Source organism: Monomorium pharaonis, chromosome 6 (genome assembly GCF_013373865.1).
Source record: "Monomorium pharaonis isolate MP-MQ-018 chromosome 6, ASM1337386v2, whole genome shotgun sequence".
Classification (NCBI taxonomy): domain Eukaryota; kingdom Metazoa; phylum Arthropoda; class Insecta; order Hymenoptera; family Formicidae; genus Monomorium; species Monomorium pharaonis.
The window spans coordinates 8,862,252-8,889,576 of record NC_050472.1 but is presented as its reverse complement, the minus strand read 5'-3'; the positions used below and the strand labels follow the sequence as shown (position 1 = coordinate 8,889,576).

General features: G+C 39.7%; 2 protein-coding genes across 5 annotated transcripts in view; one reads left to right on the top strand and one right to left on the bottom strand.

Moving 5' to 3' along the window:
- LOC105839462 (neuroligin-4, X-linked) overlaps nt 1–27,325 on the top strand; it is a 391,763-nt gene that overhangs the window by 91,856 nt on the left and 272,582 nt on the right. The window lies entirely within an intron of this gene.
- Nucleotides 18,504–25,109, bottom strand: LOC118645955. Its single transcript, XM_036288010.1, has 2 exons — nt 23,056–25,109; nt 18,504–22,947 (listed from the first exon to the last, which is right to left on the bottom strand). The coding sequence occupies exons 1-2, from the start codon at nt 24,020–24,022 to the stop codon at nt 18,848–18,850; spliced, it is 5,067 nt and encodes a 1,688-aa protein (XP_036143903.1). The 5' UTR covers nt 24,023–25,109; the 3' UTR covers nt 18,504–18,847.

The window sequence follows — 27,325 nt, the reverse complement described above, 5'->3', positions numbered from 1 at the left end:
GGCAACTGAATTTAAAGCCCCGCTACAAGTATCGCGTGACGCAAAAATAGAAATTATATTTTATTGAATATCATGCAATATTTCTATAAATGCTTATTTTTATTTTTACTACAAAGTACTTTATATAAATATTTTATATTTATATAATGCGCGGCAAACAAATATAATAAAAATAAAGAATTTGTAATTCTACAAGAACAAACGCAATATAAATTTCTTTGATATAATGAGCTAGTTTTGATTTGAATTGGAATAAAATAGATATAGCAATATAGACGTCATACATAGATATTATACAGCATTTAACGATCTTCCAAATTTTGTACTTTCTAAAACTGTAGCTCTATATATCACGAACAGATTATTATATGACATTAATTTATAAATTTTTTTAACTATATGTTCTCCAATTTGAATCATAAATGGTTTTTCTTTGTAATTAAATGATAAAAGAATATTAAAATAAGTGCGTGTGATGAAATAAATTTATTTTAAAATTGTATTTAAAACATTATCTAATCTTATTTGGAATGTTGATTAAAATTCAAAATTTGAATACCCATCCTCATATAATATCTTCAGATAAATTATAGAACAATCAATAATGTGTTATTTAATAACAAAGACTTCTAATTGGGACGTAAAATTATCTCAGGTGCTCTCAGGTTTACACGAAAGAAGAAAGGGTACACTGAGAAAAAAGTGTTGTTAATTTGACTAAATTTTTCAACTAAATTAAATACTTGTCTATTCAAGTATTCATATATATTTCAATTAATTATATAAATACTTGAACTGAAATTTGTGCATTTAAGTTAAATGCATAAATTCTTAAGCTGACAAAATTTAGTGGGAAAACGTCGTCAAATCAACAATATTTTTTTTCCTCACCGTATCCTTCGCAGATTAAATGGAATATCCTGATAGCGCTGTAAATGTTTCTGTATTTTGTGAGAGATGCTTTCAACGAAATTCAGGGTTTTTGTGAGAGAACGACAAACGACGAAAGAGCGTGTGCTAACTCTAGATCTTAATCCAGATTTAAACGAGGGAGAGGCGTAAGCTATAGTCCAAAACGTAAACCGTGGCTAGATGGAAACGTCGCCGTGCATCATAACCGGGGAATTGCCCGGGTCTCGGTCGCAACTGCCACGCTCTCGCGCGACTAAGCCGGTTATAAACTACGGAAATATAATATTTTCGATTGATGTTCACATGTAAATCTTATCTTAAGACACTCGGGGTCCTCCCCCGGCGCACCCGGACGTCCCACGCCTCCCCCGTCTCTCTCCCGCTCTCCCTCTCGCTTTTTCTCCCGCGTTCCCCAGGTTGAGTGCCCATAAGGACGCCGGTTATATCACGCAGAAAATCCATTCTATTCCATCAGCGCTCCGCTACGATATCGCCGGTAACCGTGCAACGGGCGCTTTTATAGGCGTCCAATCATTTTTAAGAGTCCTACGCGCTCCCAAGGCATACCCTCGCCCATTCTTGTCGATCAGAAAATCCCAGTCCCACCTTAGAGGGAGGACGGGGGTGGAAGCGCGCGCGAAATACTTTCTAGATCGATGCCCGAATTAAATCTGCGGCCGGGAATATATATATATATAAAATACATATATATATCTATATAGGCGTGTGCAGCTGTCGAGCCCTCGAGAGCGCCATTAAAATGGAATATGGAGATTCGAGACGAGGTCGAGGTCCTTCAAAAGCGGTCGCCCGTGATTGCATCAACGTGCGGAATTTCGTGAAGCGAGGGCAAACTCGCTGAGACTATCTTCCTCTATCTCTCTCTCTCTCTCTCTCTCTCTCTCTCTCTCTCTCTCTCTCTCTCTCTCTCTCTCTCTCTCTCTCTCTCTCTCTATGCACTTTCTTTTTCCTTTTCTTCGAGATTTTTTTCGAAGAGCATCGAAATTCTCGAAACAACTTTGTAGTCGGCGTAACGAGTCGCCATAACGTAATGTAGTCGACTATAAGATATCATAACACTCGTTATGCCGCTTGTTACGCATCTTTTTGAGATGCATTTTTACTTCTGCCTCACTCTCGAGATTCTAATTTTTGCAGCATTCTTATTGGGAAAAAGAGAGAGAGATATTGTGTATCACGTATAAATATCAAAATTATTTTAACGCGGAATACAAATAAAGCGCATTCCCGAAATATTGATTTAAGCAGCAGCGAGCAGCCGCGCGGTTACGTTGTATTCAAGGTATCCATTGACAAATTATTGTTGCAGAAGTGCCGCGCTGAAACGGCAGGTAATTCCGTGGCAGTTTCCGCACGCGTAACGTAATACGTGCGATCCATAAAAGCGTACATTGCTCTTAAAGTTCTGTTAATTGACTCGCGACTCGCTGCGCCGCGATTTAAAGCCGCCGGTGAAATTTACGAACATTCCTACGGCGCGCATAGAGACGTAACCCGCAATTACACGTACCGCGAGATTATTGCAGCCGTTTCGCACGAAATTTCCTGGGATCGCTCGTCCGCACCGGGTGGTTATTCGAATCGCCATTGTACCCTCAGGGTAACCTCAGGTGAGGCCTGTCGGCGGTACGGCAAAAATCCGGAGGCGTTTACCGTTGGTGCTTTTTTTTTCTCCCGCGCGCGTGCGCGCGCGCGCGCAGCATGAATCGCAACAATCGGGCGTAAGAAACGGAGCGGCTATTGCCCCATTGTGGTTAAGTCGCGCCAAAAGCGATTTGGGACCGACGACGGCAAAACAGCCCGATGTGGCCTGGAGCTATAGCAAACGCGAGAAAAAGCTTTCGATCCGCGAACGCGCAATCCCCGAAGTAAACGACGAGCATAAGCCGCGTAATTAAGTTGGCGCGCGCGGGGAAGAGATCTCGCCCGCAGTTTCCTCAATTGTGCGAATTAATGCGACCACGTCTGCAAAGAAAGAGAGAGAGAGAGGGACGAGATGCCGTTGTTGGAGTACCGGCCGGAGCGCTGTAGAAATGTCTATATCAACGCGCCACAGCCGAGGTGGCGCGAAGAAAAAAAAAAAAAAGGAAATGAAGGAGAGGAAGAACAAGGGCAGCGAGGGAGGAAACGGCGAGAGAAGGAACGGCGGTCCCCGTGTTGAGAGGGCAATACGAGCAAGTTGGAGAAGGGTGCGGGCCAAGAGAGACGCGGCATTCTATCGTTTTCACGACGTGTCTTACAAAGGATCTGGATTTTCAAGAGTCGCTCGTTCGGGTTCAACACTCGCTTGGAACGGACGCGTTTAAACCGCTTAATTCCCGATAAGCTCGAAAGCTGATCTTCGTTGCATTTAATGACACGAAAGCGAGGGATAAAATGTATGTGTGTGTGTGTGTGCGTGTGTTTCTCGTATTGCTTCGCGCTTCGCGTCGCCAACGTCGCGTTTCTTGACGAGTTTATCTTCATCCCTTTGTCCGCTGTAACCACCATTCGACCTGTCAATCGGGCCGCGACAATTATTCGCAGACGCGATTGTCGACCCTCCTGTCCTGCCCGAGCTGCGGACAGGGGGTCTAAAGAGACTCGCGAGACTTCGCGTTCTTTCTTCCCAATGAAATGATCCGGTTTATTATACTCGCGAGGACATCTTCGCCCGGATTAACAATTACTCACGTTAACCATGAGTTCGCGGAATTCACGGAATCTTATCTTTTCTAAATTTTACATCAATCTTACAATCGCTCCGTATTTAAACGTCACTTCCACTTAATACCGTTTTTGATGAATGTAGGGTAAGATCCGCAAATCTCTCTATTGACGAAGCGAGTCAAAGCTAATTAAAAATGTCTTTGATGGATGTGCGCGGGGGTAGGGGAGGGTGAAGTGCTTGTCGCTTTGACAAATGGCCGTGAATTCCGGATATCGTTATCAGATCCTCGCGTGCGAATAGAATTGGCTTGTTTCGCGTGTGCGGCCGGACAGATCGTCGACGATAACCGAGACGCCGCCGCCGCCGCCGCTGTGAACTTTCGCTGAGAAATGGAAAAGTTGGCTGCCCTCGGTCGCGTGACAGCGTCCAGGCGCGAGAGACGAGAGATAAGGGCGCGGGCGACGTCGACGACGACGACGACGACGGAATAAATCTACGCACAAGGGCGGGGGGTGGGGGGGGGACGCGGCATGCTCGCGAGGTGGGAAACTTCGTTAGGTGGCGCGGCGGTGCGAAACAGTGGAAAAAGGACGGCGGGCAAGATTGCGGAGCGGTTTTTTATCTGGCGTAATTGACTTACGAGAACTGGGGTCTCGCGTCCCGTAGTTTGCTTCTTACGCGGGAGAAATTCTTAAGCGGTCGAGCGTATCATAACGTTACGCGAGAAAAGCAATCGGGGAGACTCCGGACCGCGGCGCACGTTCGACGCCCTCTCTCCCGTTCGTCCCGGAGTTCGGGGGCGAAAGGGGGGTGTGAAGAGTCACGATCCGGGGCACGGGGGACATTGGCGGGGTTCGACAATTAGGCGAAGGTGTAAATTGAGACTGCGGAAGCGCCGGGTCGCGCGTTTAAAACGACCTGGACCGGCGATCCCGGAACTAGCCTTCGCTTTTTGCGGACGGTTCGTATTCATCAGGGAGGAGAGATTACTCCGACTCTTTCGAGCATGAATTATCTTCCTCGCTTTTGGATAGGCGAGACGCGAGACTGAGACTCACCTTACAAGATTGATGGAAATGAATGAGGACGAGTAAGAGAGAGAGAGAGAGAGAGAGAGAAGAATGCGAAGAAGAAGCGCGCCGGTACACATGCAAATTGAGAGTGGTTTAATTGCCGACGCGCTGGTCCAGTTACCGCCTGCCAAGTTTCTCATTACGAATCCTGGCATCGCGATGCGAAAAGCCGAGATTACTACCGTGCCATTGACCACCGTGTTCATCCCGGCAGCCGCCAACCAACGTATATCCCTGCATCATAGGCACACATACGTCAGTGCGCGCGATGCATTCCCTTTCGCTCTTGCCTCCTGCCTCCCCCCCCCCTCCCTCTATCGCCCTCGTCTCTCTTGGTCTGCACATGAAAACCTCTTCAGGAACTGCATCAAAGGAACGTTTGCCCCGGGCTCTTTATCGGATCGGATTCAGAGCCGGCTCGTAAGCGCGCCTCGCGAAATTCCCTCGTTTGCCCCGTGTTTCGTCGGCCCTCTGTCATCGCACGCTTATACGCCCATCGTATTTTACGGTTCGGATTCCGAAACGTAGATCGCCGCTCGGGCCGTACGATTGTCTGTCAGTCTGCGTTCGCACGTGTCGCATCGGGTTGGGTCGCGTCTCGCTCATCGTCGGATCTAATCTCTGAAATTGAAGGTAACGACCTGACGCTGAATACGACTTCCGTCGGCGCCGGTGATTTCGCTGTCTCTCTCTCTCTCTCTCTCTCCCTCTCTTCCTCTTTATCCCTCTCTGTCTCTCTCTCTTTCTATTTCGCAGGTTGCCTTCCGGCACGCTAGATTACCATCTGCGAAACGGAATCGTCGATTACAGCACGGAGTTTGCAATACAGTTAAAATTTCATTATCTACTGACCGTAAAAAGCTGTTCCCTTCTTATCATTTACAATTTAGAAGAATTGCTAAATGTGTATTAGTTGCTGCAATCGTACCTCGTTGATCAGGTGTTAGGGTTGTTATTTATATTAAATTATTTAGACGAAAAACGTTCTTATTATTAAAATATATATTATATCTTCATCTTTACACGTGAAAAATAAAGTGTTATTTTTTCAAATTATGTGTTATCTTATTGCTAGTATTATCAAATTATTTTAATATTATCAAGTTATCTGTGTGTATTAATGTAAATAATAATAAGTAAAAAATAGTATCTTTAACTTTATTTTCTGAATTAGTATGCCCCAAAACTATAAATGATTCAAGAACGTTTACAAGCTACTTTTTCAATTATTAAAAACGAGTTATATTTTGGTCTATATTTTTCATCTCCAATTTCTATTTGCGTATTAATCCAAATTAAAAGAAAATATTTTTTATCAAATTGAATTATTTAAAGAACTTGTATTTAAAAAGTAAAGATTTAAAAATAAAAATGTGAATATTCAAGGCTTTAAAAGGTTAGACCTTTAAATCTAAATTTCAAAGCCTAATGAATAATAATGTTAATTGCAAAAATAAATTTAAATCAGTTTTGACATTCTTATACATGGAAACGATTTTGCAGACGTATTTAAAATTTAACTAAAAATAATTCTGTTGGACCATCAAAATATTTATGTAGAACACTCAGGTTGATTGCTAGAATGTCAAAACTTTTTGCTACACTGCTCATCATGCTTGAACGTCCATCATAATTATTTGCATCTAACAAATTTATTTTTAAATTTATATCCATACAGCTAAATATTTCAGTTAAACCGTTTTTTTTTAAATTGTGTATCTGAAGCATCACGCTACCATTTCCAACGTTCATTTGCGTATAAAACTAATTAGAAAATATATTAGAGAAATAACTTGTAAGTGACACACATTCGGAAACTCTTCTCTAAAAGCCATAATTTACACGTAAAGAAATATAATTTAAAAAATGACTTAATTACAACAACAAGACATATATTATATGAGTGTGTTTCAGTAAAATCAAGCAAAATTTCTGGTTGTAAGGACTCGAGATTTTTTATATCTGGAATGTTTAATAGACTTTACTATCTGATGATTCTGATAAAATTTCTGATTTGTTTTATTTTGCATAGACATATTGGTTGAATCAGATTTCCAATTAGAACAACGAGACTCTGTCAGTGAATGATCTACATAACGATTTACTTGATACGAACTTTTTTGTAATTGTACGGAAGATAGAAGACAGAGAGCTGCCGAAGGAGCTTGAAAGAGGAGCGAAGCAATTTTTTTCTAAGGCAATGTATACAACTGCGGAAAATGTGTGCTCCTGATGTGTTGCGGGATGATTGAGTTCTGATCCGAAATTCCGATCACGGAACGGCACGGCAATTTACGAGAGAGTGCCAATAGACAGCTGTTGTATAATGTACGATATAATGCGGTTTATAGCTCTCCGCGAGAATGATTCCAATACGAACGCAACTGCCGCCGCCGCCGCTTGAATGGGGCTAACACGAAACGCCTAAAATATATGAGGTGCTCCTGCGGCCCGTGCAAAGAGAATATTTCTTGCCGCGCGACAGGCTCTCCGTCCACGATAAACCTCGTTAACTTTCCTCCCACGTTGTCTAGGATCTCTCACTGCTGCGTTCGTTAAAAAGAGAAAGAGAGAGAGAGAGAGAGAGAGAGAGAGAGAGAAGAAAAAAAAGAAAGAAAACCGCACTCTTATTCGAGCGTGCCGAAGCCGTTACAGTTAGCAAAGTTTCTTTCGATCCTGAATATTTTCTTAGGCAAACGAGACAGCACGTTATACCTCGACTATGTACTTTATCAGAAAGATACATAATCGCGCGCTCGCTATACGCTCCGCTTAGGTAACTGTCTTAGCAACGTTTCGATTTTCCGAGCGATCGATACGCGCCCATATCTCATTACACCAAGACGTCTCTCTCTCTAGTGCGAATATCTCCCGCGCGCACTAAAGTACGTATATTACCCGTACAACGGCATAACCGTTGTTGGCGATAATGGACAACGATAAGGAGCGATACCGTTATTATTAACATGAGGATTACGCCTGTAAAGCAATACACCGGCGAAGCAGAGAGAGCGAGGGAGAGAGAGAGAGAGAGAAGATGTATATATACATATATATTATTAGCATTACAACAATATTGCGTTATTGCAGAAATGCTGTTGAGATTGCAGGTGGGGGATTCGTTAATTAGTTTTGCGAATTAGTTTCCCTCGGCACTCTCGCAGAATGTAAATACGGCGATAAAACACAGACGAAATAAAACAGGCGCCGCGTAATTAGATGAAATTTTTGAAGCGATGGCACTTTCTCGGAAACTCGCGTAAAGGAGAAGCGTCTTCGCTTTGAGGTAGCGAAGATACCCAAGTTACTTTTAATACGGCTTGGTATCTTGTAAATTAGTTTTGCGAAGGGAGGGAGAGAGAGAGAGAGCTTTTGCACATTAATGGAAGAATACGCGCGAGATAATCTTGTAAAATATAATCTCTCGTACGCGCGCTCTTATAAATTAGATGAAGGCATTACGGGGAACGTCTTAGTTAATAAGAGAGGAAACGACGGACGGCGACTCTCCCGCGAGGAATTGACGATCGGATAAAAAAAAAAGAGTGAGAGCAGGAGAGAAATGGGAGCAAGATTTTATGGACTATAACTTATGCAGCATCTCCTTTCCCGTTTCGTTAATAAAATTCCGACGGTTGCGCTAAATTATTGTCGAATCGGACGATTATATAGATTACCGGGCAAAAATGTAGGACGTGTATTGACTGTCGGGAGCTCCACGTCACGTGATATCATTCCGTTTCGCAAGTGCACTAACGCGCGATCGAGGACCCGTGGTCAAGTGCTCGTGTACATTGGAAATGTACACGGGAAACGCCATCGCGTTTGACGTGGCTCGCGCGATGAGAATTGAGCGTATAATGTTCACAAATTCCCGAGAAAATATCGGCGATATTTCATTACTAAAATATTAGCGTAGACTCCGATGCGCGCGCGCGCGCGCGCGCGCACCAAACTTTTGATTAATCTACACGCTCGCGTTCAGCGGCATAGCGAGACTGAAAATTTAATATTAGATTCCGAAGGACTTTCCACCGACTGACGCGACGCGGAGTATCGCGAATTACGTTTTACAAGTGCGTAATTATATCGAGTGCACGCGAAGTATGCACAATGGGAGATACCTTATACCGGTGATAATTAATACGGAAAAAGAAGGACTCTTTTTAATACGTTCATACCGAACCTGTGTATACGGAAGCACCGCATGTTTCTCTTTCCGGATCTCTCCGTTCGGCCCTTCTCGGATTGAGCCCGAGAAAATTAAAAGTTGCTTTAAAGCGCATTCGTTATCTTTGATTAATGAATCGCGCGGCTTCCTTTTGTCTTTGCGGTTCTCCCTTCTCGTAGCATCGCGAACAAATTGATAGCTCATTATTAGGCAACGTGCGTCCTCCTCCCCTCACATAAAAGCCGCCCGGTCGGGCGCGCATATATTTTATGTGGTAATAAATCTTAAATATATCCAACAATTAAAATTTTTCCATGGCGCGGCTAATAAATTTTTATCCGAGCGAACCTGCATTTTTGCGCGAAATTCAAAGTGTTACCGTTACCGTATTGCGATCGTCCCACGCATCAACAAAAATCACGGACTATTATGCCGATACAATCCGTCCGCTTGCACGGTATATTAATTGCAGCGCGGTCCGCACAATTTTTCGTTATTCACTCTTGATGCGTTTGGTGCCGCGCTGTATAATATTTCACAATCATTGTGTCGACTGGAAATATTTAAGCTCTCAATAAATAATTTCGCCGGCACTGCGAAATTAATTGTCGCACGTATATTTAATTAAAGATATATTATTATTAATTAATTTTTTATTTAACGATTAATCGAAAATATTAAACTCTGACACACACACACACACACACTCTCTCTCTCTCCCTCTCTCCCTGTCTCTTTCTCTTTTATCATGTAAATTTAGCGGACCTTGTTCTCGTGCCACCGCCCGTGAACGCTCGACAAATCAAGGCGGTATTCGGGCGGGACCCGTTGTCATGAAATTATTAATGGCAATAGCAATCATCACACCGTCATTATGCCGGCGAATTAAACACCGGTAAGCATTACCGTCAGGGTACCTGCACACTACGGTACCTGTACAACACTCCTGTATATGGAAATTTGTCTGGGAGGTACGGAAACATTATACTTTTAATATCTTTTTTAATATCCCCGGTTACACCGTAATGCGGCACGCTTATTATGTTTTGACAAAGACCGCCCATCAGGTCTTCTCAAATTCTGAAAGAGGGAGGTCCCTATTAAATTTTAATTATAATTATTTGATATTTTCCTCGGTGGATAAGAAACGGAAGGGAAGGAAGGTATATTTTGGAAACAAAAATCGACTCTATCTTAGGTAATTTAATTGAAGGGTTTCCTATGTCTATTTTCTAAAACAAGTCTATTTTAACAAGTTTATTTGGGGTATAGTGCTAAATGAGGCATAGGGCTAAATCTATAAGTAGTCACATTGTAAACAATATTATTACGGCAAGAATTAAACAGAAAATTAGAAATATAACTAGGTTTTATAAATACAATATTATGTTGTGTAATCTTTATTGACTTCTCTCAGGATTACAATTTTATTACTCATCATATTTTACATATATATATATATTTTTTTAAATAATTATATATATATATTTTTTTTTAATTTTATATATATATATATGTGTGTGTGTATAATATTATTAGCAAATATAAAATTTTCAGCAAGAATTTAAAAAGTTTAAAGTAATATGAATGTTTGTAATAAATTTCAATTGAAATTGTTTTTCTCAAAAAAGGTAATAGAAATCTAGAAAATAATTGACTATCTAGTAATACAATTCATTGGCTCATAGCATCCCCAATACATGCCAATGTTAAACCAATATTTCGCTAATAAATAGTGGTACTAAAAATACTTCTTATTCATTTCGAAAATTCTATACTACGTGTTCACAGGTTCATTTTCTGTGGATTCCTTAAAATATTAATCCTAAAGTCTAAATTTTTGTTTGTATAATCTATTATAGGTATATACAGAAAAACATGCCATGTTTATACAAAAAAATATAAAATAATACTTTTGTTAAGAGTAACCTGTAAGAGTGTTGTAAATAAAAAATGAAAAAATTGCTTTATAGTTTAAATAATATTTTCTTTTTCACCTTTTGTCATTCCCAAGTAGCACATACTCGTTTCAAAAACGTTTCACAAATGTTTCTTCGAAACGTATCATAACTGACTCTTGGAAACGTTTCCAATTGGTAAAAATGTCCATTCCAAAAACGTTTAAGAAACTGTTAAAATTCATTTTTTTCCTTTAGCTGTGAAAAATTTATTTTTTCACAGATAATATATATATATATATATATATATATATATAATTTTAAATTAAAAAGTTAATTTTTATCCTATCTGTAGAAAAGTGAAAAATATGTTTTTGAAACTATGGTTTTCGTTGAGACGTTTTTTTATTAGTGCTTAACGTTTATAAAATATTGAATACATTTAGAAAACGTTTATAAAACAAACATGTGCTACCTGGGTTACTAATTGTATAAAAAGGTAAATATAAAATATTTTATGAGATAAATGAGTAATAAATATAAATCCTTACAAAAAAACCTTACAAGCTGAGCTTTTTTTTTCTTTAGGTATTTAAAATTATTAAAATATTATTAATTGAAGCCTACAACTTTGTTCTTACATCTATTATATGTCTGGAGAAGAAATATAATCACATTAAAAAAATTTATAAGAGTACACATTTATAAAAGTTTTTATTTCGTGAAAATTTAATAGCAAATTCGATTGGATTCACTAGTGCGCACTGATGCACAAGCTGTCTTACACAAAACAACGTAAAGATATATGACATGTGATATGTCATTTTTACACTTAGGTTAGATTAGCGGCTTTAATGTGCACCAGTGCGCACTGGTGCACTGCAATCGAAGCGAATCGCTATAACTTTTTGAACTTGTTTGGCTTTTGTAGGAAAGCCTTCAATCGGTCCCTTCTTTTCAAGCAAAGGGGACAGAAGCAAGGGCACAGAATTGCACATCGCGAAACGTCACAATTGTTCCCTGTTTTAATCAACGTGACTACGTCGCATGCTAAATTATAAATTGATTTGCCAGAGATGAGATTAAGTTACGTCGTTGCGAATACATTTGCACCTCGACCTATGCGCATGATACGCAACAAGCAAATGTGCGTTTCGATTGCGGCATGCGGACCCTAATGGTCGCGCGACTGTTACATGTAATGACAATTATGTCGTTATAACTGCGGGTAAATAGGGGGATAAGTGCCAACACGCGTACGTGACAATTCGCGTTGAACGCGCCTCCCCCCCCCCCCACACCTCTGGTCGCCTCTGGTCCCCTTACTACCGCCGTTATTTTCTCCCTTGTATGTACGTTCAATGAAAACTATCCTCATATTTTTCGGATAGTTATCAGGGCGTTTGCTGAACTCCGAAATTAATTACGCGACTAATTCAATTACGCGCGGGAGTTAAAAGCACCCTTTGTGAAAAAGTTATGAATTTATGGGGAGCATCCCGGACGATACGCTCCCGCTTGGATATCAAAATGCCGTGATCAATGAATGATGTAATATTCTACTTTACTTTGTTTAAGCTTGCGCGCCAATAATAATATCGGCAATTATGATCGCCACGCGATATTGCGGTGGTGTCGCTTCGTTTTCTCATTTCGTTTCAAAAACGTACAAAATCGTCGAACAGAAATTATTACGAAAAATGGAAAAAATAAACGCTACCGAGAGAACGCAGCAAACCGACCGTATTACAAAAAAAAAAAAAATTTCCAACGCCACGAATTACGAGTAATAGCTTTTACGTATTTCGACTTTACAACGACCGCAACTTGCAACGGGGGAGGGGGAAAAAAAAAACATTTAAAACCGCGGGGGAGCATCGCGATGCAAAACGCCTACCTACCCGCAGCTGTTAGCATCGAATTAACGAGCGTTCGCGCTGTTACGTCAGCAGAAGTGGACACCGCGACACTATACCCGCTGGATGTTAATAGCAATGTAAATATCAGCGTCACCCTATGCGACAACACGCACGCAGTCTACGGAAATATCGCGGCATGGTAATACGGCTGACTTTGCTATGTAAATCTCTTATGGCCGCACTTGCGTCCCGGTTTTTGATGCTCGGACTTAATTTCGCGCGACGAGTGCGCTGTTTACCGACGATTAAACTATATTGCATAAAATCTCTTATTTTGACAATTATGTCTTAAACCTCGAGTTAATTCTTTTTTTTTAAAGCAAAATGCGCTCAACGCGCATTAATAACGTTAATCAAAATTATATAGACTTGTTTTTTACAGAGTTTTCGATGCTGAAAATAATGCCGCAAATAAAATTTTATTAGCACGCCGGATTTTCGAAATAATTAATGTTTAATGTGCAAAAAATACATTCTTTGCGATATTTTTATAAACAAGATTTGTTATCTTAAAATTTTGATCAAAATGTATCATAAGTATTATATATTATAATATACATATAGTTTATTTTTTATAAAATGTTTTTTTTATATTTCAGTATACCTTTATTACTTTCAAATACTTTTTAACCACGTTATCAAGAAGTTAAATATAGAATTTTATTAATATTACAAATTTCCGCTTATAAAATTATACGATAAAATTATATATACTTACTTATAATTTGTAATTATCAATGCATACAGTGTAATTTATCATAATAAATTTTGCTAAATATGTATAAATTGCATAAAATTATATTATACATATAATCTATGATATATGTATATGTATATACAAATTGTATAATAAATGTAATATAAATATATTAAATAAATGAAATGTGTATATGTATTAATATATTTATATTATTATTGTACACATATTTTTTTAACAAAACCTGTTACGATAAATTATTCTGTGTATATTATTAATATATGTATATTATTAATTAGATAGTTAAACAAACTATAAATAAATATATTTATATAAATATATATAAATATATAAATAAATATAAATGACTTCATCATTATTATAAATAGAAAATTTGTTATTTTAGTCAAAACCTTATAACACACAATTAAAAAGTAAGATATTGAAATAAAAGAAATATTTTATAAGAGATAAATAATGCATTCATAATATCTAATCAAAACTTTTAAACAACGTTTTCTACAAACTTTACAACTTTAAAACTTTTTTACAAAAAATTTAAATTATACAAATTCACAGAAAAATTTTTTGCACATTAAACTTTAATAATTTCGGAAATCTGATGTGCTGGTAAAAATCAGCTTGCGATATCGTTTTTATCTATCTTGTCTTCAATATAATTTAAAAAAAGTTTTTTTTACAAACTCATACAATTTTTTGAATTATATTTTGGTGATTGTCGGCTGTTTAAATTCGTCGAAGGTGACAATATTTTTTTACTTTTGTCGGTTTGTGCATTTTTTTTATATGTCTTACATGTCCGCACGGACGTAAATGTGTACGACCGTATCATTCTGCTGCTGCAAAATAACAGTCTCGACAAATTTGTAATTCAAATTGACGTGATATAGGATAAATTACTGGCCCATCTAGAAGCTTCCTCTTGGCTCCTTCCAGAGAAAGGAGCGGAAGGTCCATCTACCCGGTATCCTGGTGCGCGCATAAACCACCCGCCTGGCCTATTTCGCGCTATTCCGTCGGACTAATTTCTCAATTACAGCCGAGTTATTGGCTTGGAATTCTCGCCTCGCTATTGCAAAGATGTCACAGTTTGTTGTATGCAAAGTATAACTCACGATTACAAATAATTCCTGATAACAACAATTTTCGCAAATGTGATTACATTGACGTGAATTAACATTACAATCAGTGTGTTTTGCCTTTATCTATACAAAATCTGGATGATTATCTGGATGAAGAAATTGTTTTTTTCTTATCTTTTATTTAAATTATTAGAATGTATATATTATTATCATTTTTATTTTAGATTTTTGAAATGTTATATTTTTTCACATATTATCTAAATTAATGTAAGCAACAACAAATATGAAGTATTGTCCTTAACTTTAACTTCCAAGTTAATATTTAACAGTAAACTTTTTTAAATTTGATAATCGTAGATCGCACAGAAAATAATAGGGCAATATGAAAATTGGTTCAGAACTATAAACTCAAAAATTTTTAGGGACAAGGAACTTATAAGAGAACCCCGCGAACCCGAAAATTCTGATTTTAATGAAATAAATACATGAATTTAGAAATTTTTTGTTTCGGCTTATAAACCATTCAAAAGTTGAAGGTTTTTGCCTTTTCTCGATGTATGTCGTAAATTAAACAAAATATTAAAAGATGTCTTATACGAAAGTTTTGCAGCATCAATATTTCTATTTAACTATGCTACTTATTAAAAAAAAGTTTAAAACAATTTTTTTTTCAAAAAATAAATAACTTAAAGTTAAATAGAGGTATTTATGCTGTAAAACTCTTGTATAAAACATTTTTCGATATTTTGTTTAATTTATGAGATATATCGAGAGAAGGCAAAAATATTTTTGTCTGTAAAGGGTAGTTTCATCCTTTCAAACTGTTTATAAACTCAAACGAAAAATTTCTGAATTAATCTTAAAATTATTTTAAAATAAAACGCTATAGGTATAATTTTATCCTTTATCTAGTAAATTAAATAAAAAATTAAATTACCTTAATCTTATCTAAAATACACATATAATTTATCTTATTTTTATATCTAAGAGTCGGTTGTTCCAACTTCTTGGTAAACTTACCTATCAGATAAATATATATGTTCGTCTTTATTTATTTAAGAGAAGAAATGAAGATAAACACATGCTTACCTAGTAGATAAATTTACCAAGAAGTTGGAACAACCGGCCCTAAATAAATTAAAGTTATTTAAGAGATCGCAACATTGATCATAATACACGGACAGCAAATTCGAAATAAACGAATGACATTGCCGATTTTATACCTCAATAATTTTTCAGCAGTTTCCACTTTTAGAAACTGAAGTATCGCCCTCGTTATTTTACCCGAAGCTTTGCTTATCACTCGCAAAATTCACCAAAATTGTCGGTTCATTAATCGATGTGCCAATGTTGACGTTTACATCGGGTAAAAAATGAATTTCCAAAATCAGACGGTGTTGAGTATTAAAATAAAGTGTCATGTATTTAAGCGGCGCGTGTAATTAAACATACACAACGTGTAACAAAATTTCCTCGCTGTTCGTGCACGGACGGTCGCGAGCCGTGAAGTGACGAGTAAATTGTAGGAACGTGCCGTGCAAATATAATACTGCCGATTGCAACGCGCGCGTTGCTCAATACGGCGGAATATATACGGAAGCATTTTGACGTCCGTTACGAAATTATCCGGACGCGATTGGGCAACGATTAATATCGCAAAAATTCCACGATTTTTCGGAGGGGGAGGAAAAAAAAAAACAACATACCGTGTATAGTAATAACGCGTGGCCGACAGTGACCGGTCGTCGATGCATTCATTATGTACATTTGATGTTTGCGTAATTGCTTTTGCTTTATTATTCCGCGGAGTATCGTATTTCGATTACTCCTGGTAACACGATTTTCGACAATCGCTGCTATTTTCGAATACATGAAATTTTCACGGGGGTATGCCCCGCCAGCGTATCACTTCGCCGCGGATAACGAGTATCATTAATATTCATTTTAATGTTTTTTTGGCTGCCCTGTAACAATAAACGCGTAACATTATCCAGTTAGCGCGCGCGTGCAATCTTTTTGGGGAATTGACGCGACGAGGAGGATTACAATAATGATAAACGACAACAAGGAGGATTCTGTTTTTTCGCGAAAAATTGCCAAATAAAATCCCTCTTTTCTCTTTCACTTCATTCCAGCACGGCAATTAGCAACGTACCGCTGTGATCGTAACAGGTATTCCCCAAAGAAATTACGATTTTATTATTTAAAGTAGACGTTGCGAGGATTAGTGACTTTATGCATTTATGCTAAACGTTTACCAAGAGAATCGAGGAGGGAGAAATTTGTTCCTCTCGCAAACAGCAAGAAACCCTTAATGCTGAAGCTCACAAACAATTTTCGCGTTCGCCACGAAGAAGCAGCGGCGAATTTCGGTGGACGGGGTGTATGGGAATCCCGAGGCGGATCGATGCCGGATAAAAACGGTGGATCACAGAAACGCGGCGAACTCGCGGAGAGCTCATAAATAAAAGATATTGCTGACAGAGAGAGGGGGGTAGGACAATTATTCTCGCATAGAACGACATGCTTCTTGCGTCATCGAATACATTATACCCAGTGTGCATTACACGATGTACGCTTGCACTTCGCGGGAGATTCCACTTAACCAGGGGCTGGGAGATTGTCTTTTTCCGCCGCCAACAAAAACATCGTCGCGCGAGTCAACTCCACGGTGGGGAGAGGGGAGGGGGGGGGGGCGATACTACGTTCCCCCCCCCCGCTTCCCCCCGAACGAGTGCATATTGCGCCAGGAATTATTCTATGCAAATCGCATTATTCCCGCTTCACCGCATTACAACCGACTGTAATGTATTCCAGAGGGGGATTTATGCGGCTTTACCGAATAATACCTGACTTAACACATTACTACAGGGAGTTGGGTGCGCGACAATAAGAGACTCGGCGAAGGGGATGAGCGTGCAATCAGTTGTTCTTAATGTTCGATCCGCGCCGAGGATGAGACTCATTGATAAAAACAATCGACAAACAGTTGCGCCATAGATAGTCAATGACCAGGCATCGTGCCAATGACATTTATTTGGAATATAAATTAAATTAAATTTCTATTTATCTTTTAATGTCTCTTAATGACATTGCAAAAACATGACATTCCGACTAGAAGTTTTCTTCAGCTATCCCAGTCAGGTTGATCTCTTATTTCGTTAGTAGGTTCTGTATTGAAATGAGTTCTCTTTCAGAATCTGATTAGTCGTCCCCAGTAGCACAAATTATTGACGAGACATTGACATATACATTGGGTCAATATTGTGCCATAAATTGTGCTACTAGGGATGTAACCCAAAATTGTAATCAGATTCTTATCCGGATATTTCTGCTAGTTTGTATCGGGTCAAACTGTTCAATTTTTCTTATATTGAAAAAAACCTAGTTGCATTATTTAAAATTCTATACGAATGGATTCAATTATCTATCGACATTCACACATTCACTTCAGAAAATGAACATTAGATCGTAGGAATTGCCCGATAACATGGTTAACTAAGATAAATAATATGTTGTCCAATTTTGAATGTAGGAAACCTTACTGAAAAAATCATTAAAAACACAAGGATAAATGAAAATAAAGTCCTTAGTAGAAACTAGTAATAAAACCTACAAAAAAGATTATATTTTTCAATATTATCTATATAATGTTCAGTATAAAAATAGAGAAGGTAACGTCTTAATGTGTTTCTCATTTTAATTCTAAAGGTGTCATCCAAGCTCGATGACGATATTCTTTAAGTGTGCCTCGTTCAGGACGACGTTACCTTAACGTCCTTATGAGATATTAGGCAAACCTAACAAAGTTTCTAATCTTTTATGTATGGAATTTTATGTAAGAAAGAGTCGTATAACGGGATAACATAAAGACATATGTAAATTCATGGCAGACGGCGAGAAACTGTGCAATACTAGCGCTAACCAGATTAACTGGATGACGTATAATCTTCTTTACAGCTCTTGTTTTTGCTGCTCTTTTACTGCCGCGTTCACTCCTGTGAACGCTGGTTGTCGTCGTTTCTTGGAAAATGCTGTTACTTAAATGACGTCTCCTTATTGCGGTTTAAACTTTCTTTATTTGCTTGAAATTTACAAGGCGAGCTCATGGTCTTACTTTGGCGCCATATTCTTTTTCAACTACTAATACTACTCTCTCACGCACGCTCCTAACACACTTCTGCCAACCCGTGAACAACAAAGTCAACGCTTATACCACTAGTGACATTTTACCGCAGCCTACTTACTAGATTTACACGAACTCAAACACGCCGCCCGCCTTGACAAATAGAAATATTTGTAAAGATACAAACACACAAATAGGACGTATAAAGGAATAAAGAAAACCTACATTAAGATAAACGGAAATACAAATACATTAATCTTTCAAATTCTACCATTGTTTAGTCCTCAAATATCGGCGAAATGTTGACAATTGCTCTCTTATATACACCCTTTCTGGTACGCACAGTAACCGTTCGGACGATTTTATCCGCCCCTGGATGTACTTCTGTAATTCTGGCAAGAGTCCATTTCAACGGCATGCTTTCACTCTCCTTCAACATCACCAACTGTCCTACCTGAAACTTGGTACTGTTTTCGGAGTTCCACTTACTTCTTTGCTGACAGGTTGATAGGTATTCGCCTTGCCATCGTTTCCATAATTGCTGCCGAATTTTTTCCACATGTTGCCATCTGGATAAACGATTTGCGGGAACCTCCTCTAAATTCCTTTCAGGATAAGCTTGAGGGCTTTCCCCAATCAAAAAATGACCTGGGGTCAGCGCTCTTAGGTCGTTCGGATCTTCGGATAAAGCTGTTATCGGCCTCGAATTCAATATAGCTTCCACCTGAGCTAGTACAGTGAACATTTCTCCTACTGTGAGGGAGACATCACCTAGCGTTCGTTTTAAATGTAACTTCATTGAACGCACCGCCGCTTCCCATAGACCTCCTTGGTGCGGCGATCTTGGTGGAATAAAATGCCACTCTATTCTTTCGCTTGTTGCAAATTCTTGTACCGTGTTTTTAAATTCTTCTGCTTCCAGGATCTGCTGCAATGCCCGGTCGGCCCCAACGAAGTTCGTTCCGTTGTCAGAGTATATCTCTTGAACTTTACCTCTTCGTGCGGTAAATCTTTTTAAAGCACCTAAGAAGGCTTCCGTTGTCATATCCTCAACCAGTTCAATATGCACCGCTTTTGTAGTCATACATACAAATATGGCCACGTATGCTTTATATTTTTTGCTATTCCGCCGGACCCGATCTCGAACATGAAATGGTCCGCAGTAATCCACTCCTGAACATAAGAAGGGTCTGTTGATGTTGACTCGAACTGACGGCAGCTCGCCCATCAGCTGCCAGCTAGGCTTAGGGTTAGCCTTCCGGCATGTCACGCAATTACGAATCACCTTTTTTACTCGGCTCTTCGCAAAGATCGGCCAAAATTCTTCTCGTACTGAGTTTAATGTCGTTTGAGCTCCTGCATGAAAAAGTCTCTCGTGATGATGCACTATGATCAATGTTGTAACGTGATGTATTGCTGGCAGTAATATAGGGTGCTTTCTTTCTTCGTCTATCAGAGCGTGTCTTAATCTTCCTCCTACTCTTAATATTCCCTGGCTGTCCAGGAAAGGATGTAAAGCTGCTAACTTGGATCTTCTGTGAATCTTGCCACTCTTCAACTCCCTCAAATCTTCTTGGAACACTTCTTCTTGTGTCAATTTGACTATTGCTAACTTTGCTTTATTAACTTCTATAACCGTAATCGGCCCTCTTTCGCGTTCTTCCTTTTTACTCTTTAGATTCCTGCTAAACCTTATTACATATGCTAACGCTCGCAACAATTTGTTAAATGAAGAAAATCTTTGGTATTCTATAAATGCTTCGTCTATTTTCGCTAACGCTATCACCGCTTGTCTTTTTCTTTCCGGTATCTGTTCAGCTGACAATTCCTCTCTTTCCTTAGGCCATAAACTTTCATTTTCTTTTAACCATTGAGGTCCTTCCCACCACAATTTTAGCTGCATTAATTGCTTGGGCATGGTGCCCCTTGATATGACATCAGCGGGATTTTCTTTGGATCTCACATGTCGCCACTCAGAAATTGAGGATTTGTCATGAATATTGCTAACACGGTTGGCTACGAACACTTGCCATTTTTTAGCCGGGGAGCCCAGCCATGCCATTACTATCGAAGAGTCAGTCCAATAAAACCTTTTTTGCATCTTTAAGTCGAGACATTTTATTATCTTTTCCATCAAATCTACCAGCAACACGGCTCCACACAACTCTAACCTCGGTAATGATAGCGCCTTGATAGGTGCCACACGCGACTTCGCGCATAGCAATGAGACTGTTACCTCCCCTCGTTCGTTTTGTTCACGTATATATATGCATGCTCCATATGCCTTCTCGCTCGCGTCACAAAATCCATGTATTTCTACTTGACAGTTTTTATCTCCTGAGATTACCTTTCTAACTATATTTAAGCTATTAAGCATGCACAGTTGTGACCTTATTTTCTCCCACGCCTTTTGTATGTGCATTGGCACCGACTCATCCCAATCTACGCCTAGACTCCATAATTCTTGCATGAGTAATTTAGCTGATACTATGACAGGCCCTACAAGTCCTAATGGATCGAATAGTCGGCAAATTTGTGCCAGCATAGCTCTCTTTGTTACACGTGCTTCGTTATCGTTTAGTGATACCTTATAATAAATTGTATCCTTGCATGGATTCCACAATACTCCTAACAGTCTGGATTCCTGCTCCTTGCTTAGACTCACAGCCTCATCTTCAGTCTGACTTAGCTTATTTATTAAAATGTTCGAATTCCACTTATGTAATTCAAACCCTCCCCGCGCTAACAACTCCGTTACTTCCCCTTTTAGCTCTCTTATCTCGGATTCTGAATTCCCGCCGGTTATTAAATCGTCCATGTAAAAATCTCTGTTGACTATCTCCGCGGCCCTTGGATAATCCGATTTTTCTAATTCCGCTAATTGCTTTAGGCATCTGGTTGCTAAAAATGAAGCAGGTTTTGTCCCGTACGTTAAGGTCAGTAACTCGTATTCCTCCACCTCTGAATTAACCTCTTCCCGCCACAGGATACTTTGTAAACGCGTTTGTTCCTTATTCACCAAGATTTGTCTGTACATCTTTTTTATGTCCGCGCACAAAACATATTTATATGCCCTAAAGCGTACAATTAATTCGAATAAGTCCGTTTGAACTACCGGTCCCTTATATAATGCGTCGTTCAACGACCTTCCCTTAGCGTATCGACTAGACGCATCAAACACCACCCGCGTTTTTGTGGTTTTACTATCTTCGTTTTGCACGGCGTGATGTGGTAAGAAGACCCGCAATTTATCGCTATCGTGATTCTCTATTCGCTTCATATGACCTAATTGAGCGTATTCGCGCATGAATTTAACATATTCAGTCTTAAATTCTGGACGCCTTTCAAATTTCCTTTCTAAAGCTAGCAGTCGCCTTAACGCTACTTTTCGGGAGTCTTCTAATAATTCTATCCCTTCTTCTTTGATCGGTAATTGAACAATAAACCTTCCGTCCGGTTGACGCTTATACGTTTCTAAAAAATGTCCTTCCACGTATGACTCCTCGTCATTTGTCGCTACACTTCCCTTATAATTTTCTGTTTCCCAAAACTTATTCATGGTCTCATTTAATGCTGCCATTGTACTCAAATTGCATTGGGTTTGTACTCGCTTGTTAGATTTAACTTCGCCTATTGGTCCCGTGACTAGCCACCCGACTAATGATTTTTGTAATATGGGGCCCTTTACGCCTAACTTTATTTGCCCTATACAGATTAATTCCCAAAAACTTTCCGCTCCAATCAATAAATCTATCTTATTTGATACATTAAAACTAGGATCCGCTAACTTAATATTCCTTGGTATCTCTAACGCCGTCGTGCTTATTGAAACCGTAGGTAGATTTTGCGTAATTTTAGGAAGTACGATGCAACTTAAATCTCTTTCGAACGTGCCAAAACGGGATGCTATTTTTAAATTTACGGTTTTGGTTGACTTTGACGCGATTTGGTTTATCCCTTTTATCATTACTTTCTCATCAACGGTTTTCAATTTTAACGCCTTAGCAAATTCTTCCGTTATGAAACTAGATTGAGAGCCACTATCTAACAATGCTCTGCCTTCTTTGTAATGACCCGTGTGGTCCTTGACTTTAACTATTGCTGTAGATAATAATACCTGATATGCTCCTACCGACTCCACTACTTGAGAACACGCGTTTATAGTATCAACTGATTTGTCTTGGTTAACTTGCTGTGTCACACATAAACTATTTTTCTCAGTCTTATCCTCCTTTGAAGATTCGCGAACCTCGTGTAACAAAGTGCTATGCCTTTTCGCGCATTTCTTACAGCCACCCGCGTAACAGTCCTTTGCCATGTGCTTACCCTTTAGACAATTCAAGCAAAGCCTCAACGCCTTTACTTGCTTTAAACGATCTGAAACCGACAATTCTTTAAATGCCTGGCACTGGTATATTTGATGATCGCTTTGACAATGCGCGCATTTAACGCCCGTTACTGCAGCGTGATTGGTCGTGACTTTACCTTGACTAGCCGAGCGTGAATTATCAACCTTTGGCATGGATGGATTCCTTCTGGCCACAGCCTCCAACATCTGACATCGCTTGGTTAAAAATTCAATTAACTCTTGGAACGTAGGCAGACGTTGAGCATCCACGTGGCTTTCCCATTCCTTTGTTGTGATGTAATCTAATTTACTCGTTATGACATAAATTAATAAATCATCCCACTGACTCGTGGGTCGTTTTAAAGCCGCTAATGCACGAATGTGCTTCAATATACCGTCTAATATGCTGCGCAGAGTTATACTATTTTCCTTTTTTAGCGTAGGTAGCTCAAATATTGCCTTTATGTGATTTTGAACCGCGAATCTTTCAATGTCGTAACGCTCCTTTAACCTAAACCAAGCGTCTCTATAATTGGCTTCAGATATTTCTAAAGATGCTATAGTTTCGGCCGCTTCGCCCTTCACTGAAGATATTAAATAATGGAATTTTTGAATCTCATTTATAGACTGGTTAGAATGTATTAATGACTGAAACGTATTGTAAAAGGAATGCCAATCCTCGTATTTTCCGGAAAACACTGGCAATTCAATTTTAGGTAATTTAACCTGGTTGTCATTATTGCGTATTCTTTGATTCTCCAATACATCGACTGCTTGGTTTAGGTTATTTTCAGCGAAGGCTGGTCTCACTCGGTCTCTCACTAATCTTTCTCCGAATAACCTTAACTCTATATACCTTTCCTCTTGCTCGACCAACTCCTGGTCTACCTGCTCTTCACTAAATGCTTCAAAAATTGCTAATTCTGTTAAACTTTCCTCAATAGCCTTCCAAGCTTCTTCTAACTTTTTTAACCTTAAATTTACTTCGTCTACCTTAACCCTGTCCGGCTCTACGGTTCTTAAAAAATTCTCTGCTCTCGTGAAGCTAGCCTTCGCTATCCTTTTTTTCTGTTTCAGTTTTGCTATTTCCGGATTATTCTCCATACTTATTATTTAATTTATCACGCGCCACGTAATTCAACTAACATCAAATGCTACAACGAACTGACTTAAAATGCTTGTACCGAACTGATTAAATTCTTATAACGAACTGACTTGAAAACGCTTCTAATAACTGACTTGAAAATCCTTACATTTAAGAATTTGTCCCTTGAATTTGCTATTGTTCGCAATGTCCTTTACTTATCGCTTATGTAGGAGGCGCACGCTTGTCTGCTCGTCTCGTACTGCTGTCGTCTTCACGTTGTCATCCACGGATTTTCTCTGCTGCTCCCCCTCGTGCCCGCTTGTGATTACTTCCGCTGCTGTTGTCGTCTCTGCGTTGTCACCAGCGGATTGCTCTTGCCGCCAAACTGCGTGCACGTGGTGATGGCGTCGTCCGTGCGTCGTCCGTGTGTCTGCGCGAACGTATTCGTCCCTCAGGTATAATGTACTCGACCGCGCCGGGCAGCATGGACGTTCCCGCGCGCCGAGTATAATGGCTTCTACCACGCCGGGTAAAATGGACGTTCCCGCGCGCCGAGTCTAATGGCTTCGACCACGCCGGGTAACATGTACTCGTCCGCGTCTTTCTGGCTTGCCTTACTCGAATTTATGACGCCTCTGAATTGTCCCTGGCAGCAATCCAGGACACTTGCTTCGCTCGCTTCCAAGGTCGGGCTGCTCCTTGTGGTCTGAAACCAGACCTGCCGCCCTTTCGATCCCGGTCTCGTCGCCCAGGATCCGGCTCGAAGGACCAAATGTTTTTGCTGCTCTTTTACTGCCGCGTTCACTCCTGTGAACGCTGGTTGTCGTCGTTTCTTGGAAAATGCTGTTACTTAAATGACGTCTCCTTATTGCGGTTTAAACTTTCTTTATTTGCTTGAAATTTACAAGGCGAGCTCATGGTCTTACTTTGGCGCCATATTCTTTTTCAACTACTAATACTACTCTCTCACGCACGCTCCTAACACACTTCTGCCAACCCGTGAACAACAAAGTCAACGCTTATACCACTAGTGACATTTTACCGCAGCCTACTTACTAGATTTACACGAACTCAAACAGCTCTAAAGGAGCTTAACGATCCGCTGTGTATTCGATAATGGCGATACCGATGCCATTAAAAGGCGTTTGTCTGCCGGCGATCGGTTCGGCTGTGGATTTGCATAAAATGATTGGAAATCTCCGACGGGAAGGAATGCTCGTTACTCAATCAGCGACTTATCGCTTGCACGATGTCAAATTTCTTCCGTCAGCCTAATGTACGGCCCTCGACCCCTCTCTCCTCTCCCTTCTTTTATTCAGGTTACCCGCGAAAGCGGAATAATTATTTCAAGTTTATGCTCAATTTCTCGCGAGCGAGGGATGCGACGCGCGAGATTACGTTCCCCGGGTTCACGCGCGCCATTGTAAACACGCTGATACTTCACCGGGAGTTAACGTCGTGGACACGTATCGCCGCGCGGCAATAAATTACAACGTAGATTAGAATAGTTAATGCCAGCGCCGTTCGAACGCGACGTTACCTAGTAAATCTTGCAATAGCGCCGCGCGACAGCGGGACTAAGCGCGGCGGCGGGACGGGGTGACGCGTATCAGATAGAGGGTGGCCGCGTCTAACGCTATTAACAATACATCAAAATCAAACGGAGAAAGTACGGTCAACCTCCCCCTCCCCCCCCCCCTCGCTCGCGGGAAGCGTTCTCGCGCCCGCAGAGAATATTTCACGTCGGGAATAACACGTTTGTCACTACGAAGCGCGCGAACGAGAGGATCTAAATCGAAAAAGAAGAGAGGGGATTCCCCTTTTCTTTTTTTTTTTTCCTACAAGAGCGATCTACGGAACGCGTGAAAAATTATGCGCGTCCGAAATGGGGATCCCCGGCGTCCCCCACCCCCCCCCCCTCGACATAAGCTATTTTTCTCGCCGTGTTTTTCTTACGCTCTACCTATCGTTTCCCTCCCTCTTGCCGTGCCAACCCCTATTGTCGCGAACGCTCAGACGAAGTGGCCTCCACTTCTGAGTGGCACGTCAAAGTTCCGCCGGACGACGAATGAGTCCGGGATTTGCCCGGGTACTGCTGTCATCCACTCGCGCGAAGTCTTAACCCCCGAGCCAGCCGAGAGAGACAGTCTATTACCGGCGGGTGCTGAAATCAGGGTAAACGCCGGCTCGCTCGAGAGCGAGGGTGGCGGCGACGGCGGCGGCGGCGGTGCCGTGTGACCTAGCGCGCGCGAAGCACGATGGATGCTTTCCTCGACGGTGGTGGCGGTTTACCAGTTGAAGGCGCCAGGACCAGGACCGGAATTTTCGAACAAAAGAGCAGCGGTCCTGATTTAGTGGCGCGCATAATTTCGTCCTGGTCATAAATTAATATTTCCCCAACCCCCTCTTTGTCCATTCGTCGACCTGCCCGCGGCCGTGGAAGAAAAGAATCTCCTGATGAATGAAAATCTTTATATATATATATATATATATATATATATATATATATATTACGTACAAATAAATTCCGATGTATGTGTATAATAATAATAAATTCGGGCGCGCCATAATTTTGGCAGCAACTTGAAATTTACGTGTTTGCAACACTTTGCCCCATATCTCGCGTGTTTATTTGCATATAAATTATACAGAAATACAGTGATTATCGCTAAAATGTTAATTAAACATTATAAATTGATTGATAATGTGTAAAAAATAAAGCGAAATGTAACCTTACATTTTAATCGTGAAAACTTTGTTGATTTATCGATAGCACACACAAAACGTTAGTAAATATCGCTCGCAAAATGCAAGTAAATATACGAATTATAGGAAATTTATTATTTCTTCTGAGTTTACAAACATAATATATCATTATATAATGCTTTATTTATATTTAATCATTAAATTTTGCATCATATAATTAACGAATAAATTTTTGCATGTTATTTAACACAAAATAGATATTTTTGACAGATGTGGACGAAATGAGTGTCATTTTTTTGGCAGATTATTTTCTGCTTTCTCCGTTTTTCTTTTTGACAAATTTTTCGACATTATAATCGCGTATGAATTCTCATGAATTATAACTAGAGCATCAAAATCAAAACGAATATTCTTTTTACGTCAATTCCGGCCTCGATGAGAGAATTTCATTTATTGTTTCAATGATTATGCTGCTTTAATGATTAGCAAATGAGGGTAATTTCCATAATAATAAACGCTAATTTATAACAATTACAATACAGGAAAGCATTCAGATTATCGAATAATTATCATTTATCGCATAGTTATTGCTTTATTTAATTCGCATTTAATGC